This window comes from Apteryx rowi, unplaced genomic scaffold (genome assembly GCF_003343035.1).
Source record: "Apteryx rowi isolate R43461 unplaced genomic scaffold, aptRow1 scaffold_174, whole genome shotgun sequence".
NCBI lineage: Eukaryota > Metazoa > Chordata > Aves > Apterygiformes > Apterygidae > Apteryx > Apteryx rowi.
Genome location: NW_020448019.1, coordinates 985,204 through 997,528, shown reverse-complemented (window position 1 = coordinate 997,528; position 12,325 = coordinate 985,204). Strand labels below are relative to the sequence as shown.

At 50.1% G+C, this 12,325-nt stretch overlaps 2 protein-coding genes across 2 annotated transcripts in view; one reads left to right on the top strand and one right to left on the bottom strand.

Annotated features, from left to right (window-relative positions):
* The window catches only part of CUNHXorf56 (chromosome unknown CXorf56 homolog), a 3,768-nt gene extending 424 nt beyond the window's left edge, over positions 1 to 3,344 (top strand). Inside the window, exons 2-7 of the mRNA XM_026061046.1 lie at positions 41 to 158; positions 520 to 561; positions 1,143 to 1,281; positions 1,788 to 1,877; positions 2,015 to 2,107; positions 2,866 to 3,344. Coding sequence (XP_025916831.1) covers positions 41 to 158; positions 520 to 561; positions 1,143 to 1,281; positions 1,788 to 1,877; positions 2,015 to 2,107; positions 2,866 to 2,928 — 545 coding nt within the window. The 3' untranslated portion in view covers positions 2,929 to 3,344. The remainder of the gene's footprint in view (positions 1 to 40; positions 159 to 519; positions 562 to 1,142; positions 1,282 to 1,787; positions 1,878 to 2,014; positions 2,108 to 2,865) is intronic.
* Positions 3,345 to 10,572: 7,228 nt separating this feature from the next.
* The window catches only part of SLC25A5 (solute carrier family 25 member 5), a 2,121-nt gene continuing 368 nt past the window's right edge, over positions 10,573 to 12,325 (bottom strand). Inside the window, exons 2-4 of the mRNA XM_026061048.1 lie at positions 11,837 to 12,325; positions 11,579 to 11,719; positions 10,573 to 10,967 (exon numbers count right to left, since the gene is read on the bottom strand). The exon at positions 11,837 to 12,325 is cut by the window's right edge and continues 38 nt beyond it. Coding sequence (XP_025916833.1) covers positions 10,810 to 10,967; positions 11,579 to 11,719; positions 11,837 to 12,325 — 788 coding nt within the window. The 3' untranslated portion in view covers positions 10,573 to 10,809. The remainder of the gene's footprint in view (positions 10,968 to 11,578; positions 11,720 to 11,836) is intronic.

The following is a 12,325-nucleotide window of genomic DNA, read 5'->3' as shown; positions in this document are numbered from 1 at the left end:
GGCCCGGCCTGAGCGGCCGCGGCCGGCCGTGTCCCCGCAGACTGCCAGCTGGAGAAGCTGCCCATGCGGCCGCGGGACCGCGCCCGGGTGATCGACGCCGCCAAACACGCGCACAAGTTCTGCAACGCCGAGGAGGAGGAGAGCGTCTACCTGCGGAGGTGGGCCGGCAGCTGGGCCTCGCTCCCCCGCGACCGAGGAAGGAGGCTGTTGTGCTAGGGGTTCAGAGGGGGCTGGTGAAGGATCTGGGGTCTTCTGTCACCCCTCCGCTAAGGATTACACCCCTCGTCTCCCCCAGTGTCCGCCCCACTTACCCTCTCCATCCGCTATGCCCGTTCGCCTTGTTATCCCAAATGGGGAGGTCGTAATACCTGTGATCATTCAAAGCGCCTTCATAACTTGGGAAGAGTGGGCGTCCTGGCCTTCACTTCACTCTCCTGCTAGAGTCACTTCCTTTTACAGCCAAGTGCTTATGTCTGGTGCCTGTGCACTTTTCTTAAAATCTTTTCTCTCTCTCCCCAGGCCGGAGGGTATAGAGCGACAGTACAGAAAGAAATGTGGCAAGTGAGTGACTACAGAGGCAGTGTTCGCAAGACACCAGAAACCAATGCTTGTGCATGGTTGTTTACATTTTTCCTTTTTTAATCCTCCCTGATTTGCCCTGCCTCCTTAGTAGAAATAATATTTTTATTCCTATTTTAGTTACTGAAAATAACCCTCCTGAGAAGGGTCTGTTATAGTGTTTTGTAACCTTGATTCATGTCAAATCTAAACCTAGAATATTGCTTGACGCTTCCTGTCATAGCTATACAGCACTGTTTGTTTTATTGTGTTACTTATTTTTGTGACCTAGGAAGACAGGGATGAGCTAAGCATGTGTCACTGAATGCAAAGGAAAATGGGAACACTAGTAGAATCAAAAGCAGAAGTTACTAATTAATTTTTAATGGCTGCTGATTTATTTTGGTATCATGTGCTTTTGTAAAAGGCTTCAACCTTTCAAAGTACATTTTAACCCTTAATTGTTGCAAGAACAGGAGCATGGTGGTGGTGATTTTGTTTAGTAATTTTTAGAGTCCATCTGTTAGGTAGCTATGGGACTCCAGAATCTGGGTTTTCTCACAGCTAGATGTTTCTCTTTTCAGGTGTGGACTGCTGCTCTTTTATCAACACCAACAGAAAAATGCCCCAGTGACTTTCATTGTCGATGGTGCTGTGGTCAAGTTTGGCCAGGGCTTTGGGAAAACAAACATATATACTCAGAAACAAGAGCCTCCCAAAAAGGTATTCAGCTTTAGAGCAGTAACAAAGCTGTCTCTGCTTTTCAAAAAGGTGCAGTGGATAAAATCGCCTTATTGGGGGGAGTAAAAGGACCTGTAATAAGATAACTCAGCTCTGTCTTCTCCATGTGTGCCTTTAGTCTTCCTTAACAGAGGTCACAGCAGCTTGGAGTCCTAGGACTAAAGGAAAGCAAAATAAATTTGGAAATCTGGACTCTGCCTGACCTTTGGGCTCAGTTACCAGAAGGTTTCCATTTGTAAATAGGTCAGGTTGGTAGTCGCCTCTCAGTCTGTGCTACCAAGCACACTGATTCTCAAAATGTAGGCGAGTTTGCTCCCGATAATGACAGCTTTGAGCCTGGAAATCACTGGGGCTGATTCTGCTGTGCCACCCATGGAGTTCATGTAATCTTAATGACTTGTACAGGAGCCTTAAAAGCTTTGGGGTGGGGAGCACTTAGTGACTCAACTGTTCCCAGAGTCTAACAAAATACTCTGCTTCTCATGCAGGTGATGATGACCAAACGGACCAAAGATATGGGCAAGTTCAGTTCGGTCACAGTCTCCACAATTGATGAAGAGGAGGAAGAGATTGAAGCGGTGAGTTTTCACTGCCCTCAGTGCCAGTCAGATCTGAGCTGGGCAGCCGGATCAGAGCTGATGATTACTTCAGCAGTTGGATGAGATGCTGTTAGTCTAGGGTTTACTGTTGCAGAGTGACACTGTATGTGTTTCAGAGGGAGATTGCAGATTCCTATGCACAGAATGCAAAAGTGATTGAGAAGCAACTGGAACGCAAAGGAATGAGCAAAAGAAGGCTACAGGAGCTGGTGAGTGTTTTCTTCACTGCTGAATACAAGTCCCTGAGATCTCTTGGCTTTGTACACAGAAGTTATCTTGCAAATCAGACCGAGTATATCAGAGTATAGAGAGGTCCTGGTACAGTCATAAGTAAGTTGTAGCTTTGTGAGGACCACTTTTCCTTTACAAGTTGTACAGAGGTGTTCCTCTAGTCCTCCTGAACTTAAAATCATACACAACTACCTATCGAGCTAACCAAGGAGCAGCCAGCAGAGCTTTTAGAGGGAGACTCTCCATGACCTGTCAGTCAAGGAAAGTGGAAGGGGAAAACCATACTGAGGCACGGCCAACCAGAGCACCCCCAATGTTGTGCTCTCAAGCCTGCTTGCCAGAGCGGGTCTTTGCTGTGAAGTGTTAGTCAGAACTAATGCCATAGCAGAGGACCTGCCAGCTCTGGGGCACTTGAATAAATGGCAAGCACATCACAGCTGATCCTACCTGCTGTGACAAGACAGTAGAGGAAAAAAAACTTGCAGCTCCTGCCTGAGGATATGAAACTGTCTGTATGAAGCTGTCTCCTGTGTAGTTAGTCTTGGGCTTTTCAAAACTTGAAAGGTGCTCCCCTTTTGGCACGTCAGGGGAAGAGCGAGTCAGGAAAGAACTTGAGCTACTCTTGTTCCTGGTGTGAAAAGCTTCCTGTGGTCATATAAGACGACCAGACCTTATTGGACACTGACAGGAAACATTCCCAGACATTATTTCATTCTGTCTTAATTTTCTTAATCAGGCTGAGCTGGAAGCCAAGAAGGCCAAGATGAAAGGAACCCTGATCGATAACCAGTTCAAATGAAATGCTCCACATTGCTGGGTATTTGGAGACAGGAGAGAACTACCAGGAACTCTTGCGGCTCTGTCAGCATAGCAGAAATAACGGACAATATTCAAGAGCAATGCGCTGCAACCAGCTTGGAGGTTGAGTCTCTCCCCAGTATGGGTGATGCTCTGATATTTTAATAACTGAAATGGCACTGGAAAAATCTCTGAAACTGCAGGTTTTTTACACACCCAGTGTTATGCTAAATAGCAAGCTGTTCCAGCCAGAACATTTAGTTTTGGGGAAACGCTTTACTGAGCATCTGCATGGGTTCAGTGCACCTTTAGATACTTGTCTTTTTGTTTTGATAGTTTTCGGATGTGCATAAGATTTCCATAAATGTATTAGAGCAACAGGTCTGCTGTGCAACAAAGAAATCCTTACAAAAGTAAGCTATGTGCCTGTTGTTCTTTCTGTTGTTTAAGTGTGTCCAAATCATGCAGTACACGCTGAGAGAGCTGCCATTTTGGCCCAGGCTGGAACGACTCAGATGCAAGGTTTAGGAATCACACTGCTTCTTACCCTGATCAGCAGACAGGCTGGCAGAGGTAGCAGTTTAGGCTTGGCAGTAGCTTTCTAAGTCTTAGCTCCTATTGAACAACAGGAAGCAGCAATTTTGCAGAATTCCACAATTAAAACTATCCCAACAGCTACCTGGCAGATACAAGAATGTGAAATCTAGCCCTACTTTAAACTACTGAAAACAAAAACTGCCTAGGTATTAGACCATTAATGAGTACAGCTATGTAGTCTGAAACTTTACTGATATAACTGGTGATCATTTAAATTAAAATATAGCTTCATCTCTGAACTAACCTTTGAACGCACCAACCGTTAAAGACTTGGACAACATTAAGAATCCATGTATAGAAGTACCACCTTGTTCAGGCAAGAATATTTTGCTTTATATCTCTTACACAGTCTAATGATACTCCACAGTCCATGTTTCTCTACTTGGAATTAAATGCCACATTATGGGTTTGAACTAAAACACATTTCCATGGTTTTTCTTACTCTACCAACTATCCCCAACTAATCTGTCAGCAATGTACAAGATGAAGCATCTCCCACAGTGCTTATGGAAGAAGTTCCTATAATCAGTAAAGACTTTCTGTCTGGCTTTATAAAGTTAACTGGAGAACTAAGGTCTGCCTAGACTAAGGGAGTATCCTTTCTTTCTTTGGGAAAATAAGGTGTAAAGGAGAGGGGGAACTCTCTTCTGGAGCTGGCAGGCTGGAATGTGTATGTCAGCCCTGGAAGGCAGAGATCCGTGTGCTGATTTAATGTTGAGCTGGGTAAGCACATGTTTGAGTGAACACAAGGCAGTGCTGATCTTGTTTAGGGGTGATCTTGCGCTGATCTGAAGCCTGTTTCCAGAGGTTTGTCAGTGAAGCGATTGTAAAGTTGTGGGTAATAGCTGGGAAGGGCAAGAGAAATGAGTAGGTACAACTCCACTGGAAGGAGCGTGCTCCTTTTCCTAATGTGGTAACACAGTGCAGCCAGGTGAGGGCCTCAGGGCTCCTGTCGGGAGCACCCAAGCCCAAAATAACCTCGAGCTTGGTCTTCCCTCCAGCCAAGGCAGTGCATCTCCCTGGACTCGGAGGAAAGGCAGAAGACAGACATAATTTATAGGCAAAATACTGTTGAATTCAGCTGCCTGGTCTTCTGGAACTGGGAGATGTACTTCATGGCTAACATATTTGTATCTAAATTTCTCTATAAAAAAATCAGGAAATTCTTTTCCAAGTAGGAGCCAAAGAAAGAAAATAGCTTTGGAATTTGAAAATAGGTTTTGAACAGTTTGAGGTCCACTGGGATGCAGACTCGTACTTAGTCTGCAGTTGTCATAAAGGGTGAACTATGGTCCTGCTTCAACAAAACAAAAGCCCAGTCCAGGAAAACATGACTTGCAGCTTTCTCTAGAGACACCAAAGCTGGCCAGTTTGTGTGAGAGACACATGCACACACTCACCCCCCCCCACACACACACACCCACACACCCCCCACACACACCCCCACACCCCCAGGTTCTTGCTAGACCTTGGGCTTAGGGTAAGGGTTGGCATTGGAAGAGTGGCAAAGCCCAGCGCTCCAGTTGGAGCGGGGCTGCCAAAGGAAGTGGTGGGCTGCCAAAGGAAATCACCCCTGAAAACCTGCTCAATACAGCCATGGCTGCAGGTCTTGGGCTAAGGCTCAACTAACAGGGTACAGATTAGCTTTATGGTTGGGGTTATGGCTAGGGTTAGGAGCAAAACCACACAGGGCTCCAGCTGAAATGGGGCTAGGAACTTCAGCGCAGTTAGACTGATAAAGCACAAAGAAAGTTTGGTAAATGCACAGCTCAGCACAAGTTGTCCAAAGTAGCTGTTACCAACCTTAACTTCTTAACTTGTTAACTTCTTCAGCTGCAAAGTGCAAGCCTTGAGGCAGTGTTAGTAGTACAGCGCAGCCAAAGCACTTTTCCTTTTTGGCTTTTAGACTACCAGCCCATACACAGCAAGTGTTCTGCAGTTTTGTAAATAGAGAGCTGCCTAGTTTGTCTCAGTCATGGACCCAGTCAGAAAGGGGAGGAAGGATTTTGTGAAGATAACCATCTCTTTGATATTTTTAATACAGTCTAACTATGCAGTTTGTGGCTGAAACCTTCAGTATGGAAAATCTGATACAAAACATTAAGTACATATTTCTTACGATGTCTAACTAGATCTAGCTCACAAGAATTTAAATCAAGTTGGATTTTTAATTTCTAGATAGATAAAAATGAATTAAAAGATGTTATCTGACTATAGCAACAGGGAGCAGGGGCTTCTAGTTGAAATCCTTAGTTTAAACTAGAGAGTACTATAATAATAAATACAACTAGTCATTCTGCAGAGTTTCTAACACCCTGGTAGCAACTGGATAATGTGCAACAGTGTTCAAACCAAAGAAGGGCTATTATGTACATAAGAATGTGTCCTGACCTGGAGCTATTCCAAAGCAAGGCAATGTGTGGATTAAAAGTAGGAGAGGAGATCTATTCAAAAAATAATGCCAGCACGGCCAGTCTTACCAGAAGTACATGTTTCCTTCAGTTGGATAGCCCAGCCCAATTTTGCAGAGCCAAGGAACAGCAGAGCCTGAATTACCATGTCGGAATAATTCTGTGTGTTGCAAAGCTGCCTTGTTCCTCGTAACCTGTAAAACGCACACAGTTTGTAAATGCTAAACAGAAGTAGTAACAGTGAATCGGAAATATTGCCTATGAAAATTGTAGGTGTCCCTGGGGAGCAGTACAGCATCCTCCTCCCCTGCCTCCCCACGCAGGGCTAATACCATCGCAGTGGCACAGAGGTATCTGGTAACACCGGAACTTGTTCAGAAGCTGGCATAAAGCTGTAGCTGCATTTATCTGCTTGGCCTCCGGCTCTGCCTGAGCTCCGGGCAGGTTAATAGCGTCCCCAGGGCCAGTACAGCCATGTTCAAGCCTCATCACCATGCATGTGGAGTGGCGCCAGCCCAGCACCCCGACACCAGCCCAGCACCTCGACACCAGCCCAGCACCCTGACACCAGCCCAGCACGCAAGCAGAAACACGTTTCGTCAGTCACCTGAGCACATCAGCAACCACACCAGCCGTGGGCAGCTGGCACAGTCCCGCTCAGGAGCGCGTTAAATGCTGGGAGAGCCCTTTGCCTATTCCTTCAGCGGTGAAAGAGGAACGCTGCCGAGCTGAGGACCTGCAAGGAGCCAGCAAAGGCCCTCCACGGAGGGGCCTCGTGTACTGCCACTTGTTGCTCAGCAAAGGTAAGGCAGGTAGGCTTGAGGCTAGGCGGGGGAGGCTGCTGGAGTTACCTGAGAGCTTCCTACCCCATCACTTTCATGCTGGAAATAAGTTTGAAATAAAAATCCAGTTTCCCCAGAATTAGCTGGGAATTGGGCATTTAGACAGAGATTGCTTTCTTCTTACTCTGTGAGAGTCTGTCAGTCTGCCTTGATTTGTTATTCATGACTATGGCCTCCAGTAATTATTAAAGTAAGAGTTTGCACATCATAGACAGTACATTCCTGCTTGGAAACGAACACCTTGTTCGGACATAATAAACCTTTCAATGACTACTGTGGCTCTGTTGTTAGCTTCAGGGCATTAATTAGTGATTAACATGCACGGGAGACCGTGCTCCCAACCCCTGCTGTCACCTCCCCGGGCAGCAGGATGGGGCAGCCATGGGTTTTGGGGGGATGCCGCAGCTTGGCGGATCAGCTCTCTCCGGGGTAATGGGACTGTGGTGCACACGCAGGTTTGCTCACATCTATGGGTGAGCAAGGCGAGCCCTGGGGCAGACATCGCGGTGGAGGGTTAAACTCTGCACAGACAGCTGATTGCCTTTGGTACTGGGGCAGTGACGAGGCTGGGGAAGGAGCGGGACCCTGGAGAGTTTGGTACCAGCTTTCTCACTGCTGCCAACTGCCCACCCGAGCCGGAGTCTCCTGCTCCAGCTGCAACGCCATCCCCATCGGTAGAAATGGGTAAGAACAGGCCTTGCCCACCCCTCGCCATCCTGGCATGCTTTGTCAGACGCTTTTCCAGGGCATTATCTTGCTCAGGGGATTTTTGGTCCTCTGGAGCCTGCAAATTACTTCCATGAAAGGCAGCCAAGAAAGGATGCCCCTGCCACCAGGGCCAACACACACACTGCGGGCCCAGCGTTTCCCTGGGAAAACGCCTGGCGAGCCGCACATGGGGGAAAAAAAGCCCTTTAAAACCACTGCTACCACCCAAAGGGCTGACGCCTCACAGTGTCCGGGGCTACAGCCCTTTGGGGCGAATGCAGCCGAGCCGGAGCGGGAGGGGAGCCTCCGCGGGGCAGCGCCCTGCTGCTGCAGGCGCCGGGCAGGCTGGCATGCACGCAGCTATCCCAGGCACTTAGCACCGCTCGCCGCCTGCCCAAGCCACTGCAAATATTTAATGCAATCCCGTGCACAGCCCTGCTGCGTCAACAGCTCGTCAGCCTGGGAATTACAGCAGCCAGGCTGCCGAGGGGGCCACGCGCACGCCGAGGTCAGAGCAGCGTCACGGAAATTTGTTCACCCCTTAACAGGCAGCAACGGGGCAGATGATATACCTGAACCTGGCACAGTCCCTTAGAGGTAAAACACGACGTAGATTTTCACTGTTTCTCACAGGAAAATTTTGTTTAAAAACAAAAGCCCCCTTCCCCCCGGGATCCTGCCACCCTTGGGGCAGCACAGCCCGGTGGACAAAACGCTCATGCCGGAGGGGCAGCTTTCAGCTTGCTGCCTGGCCGTGGGCAGACCAGCGCCCTTGACCCTGTTGTAGTGTGCTCTTAGGCTTGCAGGCAAAAGCAGCAACTGAACCCACAAACCTATTTCCACAGCCAAAGCCGCTCACTGAAGAGTTCCCGGGAGGGGAAGGTTGAATCCCTGCGAGCCCCGGAAGTCCCCGGCCGGGGATGGCTGCCCAGCCGCACGCTCAGGAGGCGAGGCGGAGAGGAAACTCAGGGCTAGCTCTGCCTCACGGCTCCCACACACCAGAGCTAAAAACCAAACAAACCAAACAAAACCCCCCCCCCCGTAAAGTACATACATACATTAGGCTGGTTCCCGAGTCCCAAAGACAGTCGCTAGCCTGCCCAGAGCAGCACCGACTCGGTTTGTTCAGCATCACTGCAAGCCCAGCGCAGAGCGGGTTGCACAGCATGGGGCAGGGGAGTGCGCGGGGTTTTCTTTGTAGCCCTGCCACATTAGCGATGAAGGAGAAAGCGCACAGGGGAGACCCTTCTCTCCTAGTCACCGACCTGGCTGAGAGCTGTGGGTCTGAGCCCTGTAGGCACCCTGGCTCAGCTGCTTTAGAGCTGGGCGCCATAGCCTGGCTCAGCACTTCCTCACCCACCACCACCTGCAGAAAGAGCCCATGCACTTATCCTCATCATCCTCGCCCTGCTAACAGCCAGCAGCATCCCCTGCCGGGTAAGAAAGCCCCTCACGGAGCAATCAATCAATCAATCAGCAGCATTTCGGAAAGGCCTTTACAACTCACGAGAGCTCAGCAGCTGAAGGCAGTGAGAGCAGATAACTCTTAACTAATTAACCTGTGTTTGGGGAGCAGGGAAGGGCTCCCTGACAAGGCTGCTGCCTGCCTCTCAGGCCCAGGCGTGCTGCCTGCGGTTGTGCCTTTGCTCTGCTTCGCACTGGGAAACTTTCAGCCCTTTTTATTCCCACTGCAGGTAGCAGGGGGTTCACGCCGGGTGAGCCCAAGGGCCCTGTGAAAGCACCAGCAAAGGCCCTCGGCTCAATGGCGCGGCCGAGGCGGCGGTGCCTGGCCAGGGCAGCCCAGGTGGTTTCCCACACCTCAGCCCATCTGGCACCTGCGAGTGTCACTGAGGGCACTTTGTGCAGCAGAGTAAGGTGGGTTCACAGCCCCTCGACCACCTGCAGAGCCCTCAAACCAACAGTGGTGCTGACCAACAAGACCCATGAGGAGCGCACATGTCCGTCCATGCAGACCAGACTACGCAGCCTCGGCTGCAGTCAGACAGTGCTGCGCTCTCGCACCTAGCTCACCCGGGGTTGTTCTCAGCAGCAAAAGCGACTGCCGCCCTTTGCAGCCCAAGCGCTTGTTGTCTGCCTCGGACAGCGGTCGAGATCACTTTCAGCGATTGTTATCAACTGCTTTAAACAAGTCTGAGCAGCCAAAGGGGATTATTCAAAGGCGCAGAGGCCACAGGGAGGGTCAGAGCCAGGACCAGGACAGCGTCCCTTCACCCACCCCAGCTCCCCAGGCAGACACTGAACAGCTTACTCAGGCAGCTCACGGAGCCATGGAGCAGCCTGGATAAAAGCCAAGCCACCCACATTGCCAAGGCTTGTAGTAGTTTCCCCAAATTGCTCCCGTGGCATGAAGGAATTTCTCCCCCCCGCACGCACAAATTCAAGACCGGGGAGAGCTTAGCTCTCAGAGGTAAGCGATGGGCTGGAGACCTGGCTCCTTGCCTGGTTAAGACTAGCACAGGCACAGAAACAGCCGTCTGCTCAGCTACTGCATCTGGGCAGCCCGACACCTCACATGAGGGCAAGGCTAGCCCGGGGATTTACAGAACAGTAGCAAGTACCTGCATTTTTTTCTCTGGCTGGGTTTTAACACGCCCAAGTAGGTAGTTCGCTTTCTAAGCCAGAGCACATGATCCCAGCTCCTTGCTCTTCCAGACAACAGCAAACACTCCTTAGACATTTCTCCAGTCTCCCAGGGGTTTAGCCCAGCTGGAAGGGCTGGTGCTTTGAAGGGTGAGGTTGCATCAGCACCAGGGAGCAGTTAGGCCAAAGGCAGGCACTGGTGGTATATGGCCAGTACATCATCTCTAGTTACTGGGGGTTCCGGCCCAGCCAGCTGGAAAAAGTGCATCAGAGCTGCCAGTCCTGACTCCAGCACTTACTGTTAAGGCTCCATGAGGAGGCAATAGTACCCAGCTTTCTTGGCAGGCAGCATTGCATTTGCCCGCTGGAGGCCTGGCATAGCTAGCAGTGAGCAAGGCATGTAGGATGGATCCTACCTTCTCTACAATAACTGTGCAGAGCCCCCTCACTGCAGCTGCTGGGAGAACAAACACAACACAAGGGAAGGTGGTTTCAGATTTTTATTTCTTCATACTCTTTAAGCTGGAGTGATTGAAATAGAAACTATATTTGAGTCCCATCAGGGGAATGACTCCATGAAGACAGGGCAGACAGTCACCCCTGCCCCATGCCAGCCTGTATAAATACCAGTTGCCACCGATTAGTAACTAGACGGTTTTGATACAGTCCATGAATGGTCATAGATTACATAATACAACATGCCAGTTCACAAGAGGAAATAACTTATGTGTATTTCTTGATTTCGTCGTACAGGACTAGGACAAAAGCACCACCCATTCCTCGGAGTACATTCGACCAAGCACCTTTAAAAAATGCTTTGGAACCCTCATCGCGGGCAATCTTCCGCCAGCAGTCAATCGTGCCAGTGTACATTATGTCAGCTGCAGGAGACAGAGATCATTAGGAATCTGATGCCCATGACCCCCAAATTCAGGTGAGAAATGGCCTAAGGCATCTGCCAGCTTCACAGCCTCAAGTAAATCCTGGTTCTTGACTTGCATTCTCCAGTATTATCACACTAGAGGACAATATTGTCCCAGGAGATATGCTGCAGCTGCATCTCCCCTAGGAGACACTGGAAGGACCTGTTCGAGCAGGACGCAACTGCTGTTTGCTAGACACCAACACTTCCAGACTCAGCACCTATCGCACAGTCAGCCAGGCCATGCCTGCAATGAGGAACATCTCTTCTTGGCCCAGAGACACTAGTTTGCAATAGCCTTGGGCAAATTCTGCTGTTACTGCCTATTGATAGAAATCCTACTTGCGTGTGCCACCTTATAGGAGTTCAGAGTGGACTGATCCATCTGTTCCTCCCACCTAACATCTACCTATGCTTCTGCAGCCCCTCTCACACTGTGCTATTTGCAAGAAGAGAGGGCATCTACAGGTCTTGCTGAAAGCAAAACCATTCTGCCTTTATCCAAGATCCACCACCAGCTATTTCTTCAGGGATGCCCAGCACTTCCTTACACAAGGAGCGGAAACTTACTTCCTTTACGCCCGGACTGCATCATCATGCGGCGACGAACCGTATCGAAAGGATAGGAGGTCAAGCCAGCGACGGCAGTGACCATCTGAGCGATCATCCAGCTGACAACGATGTGGGTGTTCTTTGGGTCAGGAAGCATGCCTGGGGGGAGAAGGTTTTGCATGAGGACACCAGGTGAGCCAGCAGCACATGCCAAAATACGCTACAGATCTGCTGCAGTCCAGCATCTCTATTTCAACTTAATTTCAGTCCACCTACCCTTTGCAGTGTCGTAGATGCCAAAGTAGGCAGCTCTGTAGATAATGATGCCCTGGACGGACACATTGAAGCCTTGGTAAAGGCCCCTAAGGCCATCCGACCGGAAGATTTTGACCAGGCAGTCACCGAGCCCACTGAACTCTCGGTCAGCCCCCGCTTTACCCACGTCAGCTGCCAGGCGGGTTCGGGCAAAGTCAAGGGGGTAGACGAAACACAGGGACGTGGCGCCGGCGGCGCCCCCGGACGCCAGGTTACCCGCAAAGTAACGCCAGAACTGGGTCCTTTTGTCAACGCCGCCCAGGAAGATCTGCTTGTATTTGTCTTTGAAGGCAAAGTTGAGCGCCTGGGTGGGGAAGTACCTGATCACATTGGCCAGGTTGCCGCGCCAGAAGGACAGGACGCCCTGCTCCCGCGGGATGCGCACCACGCAGTCGATGATGCCCTTGTACTGCTTGTCCGCGGCGATCTGCTTGCTGGCGTGCTGCACCT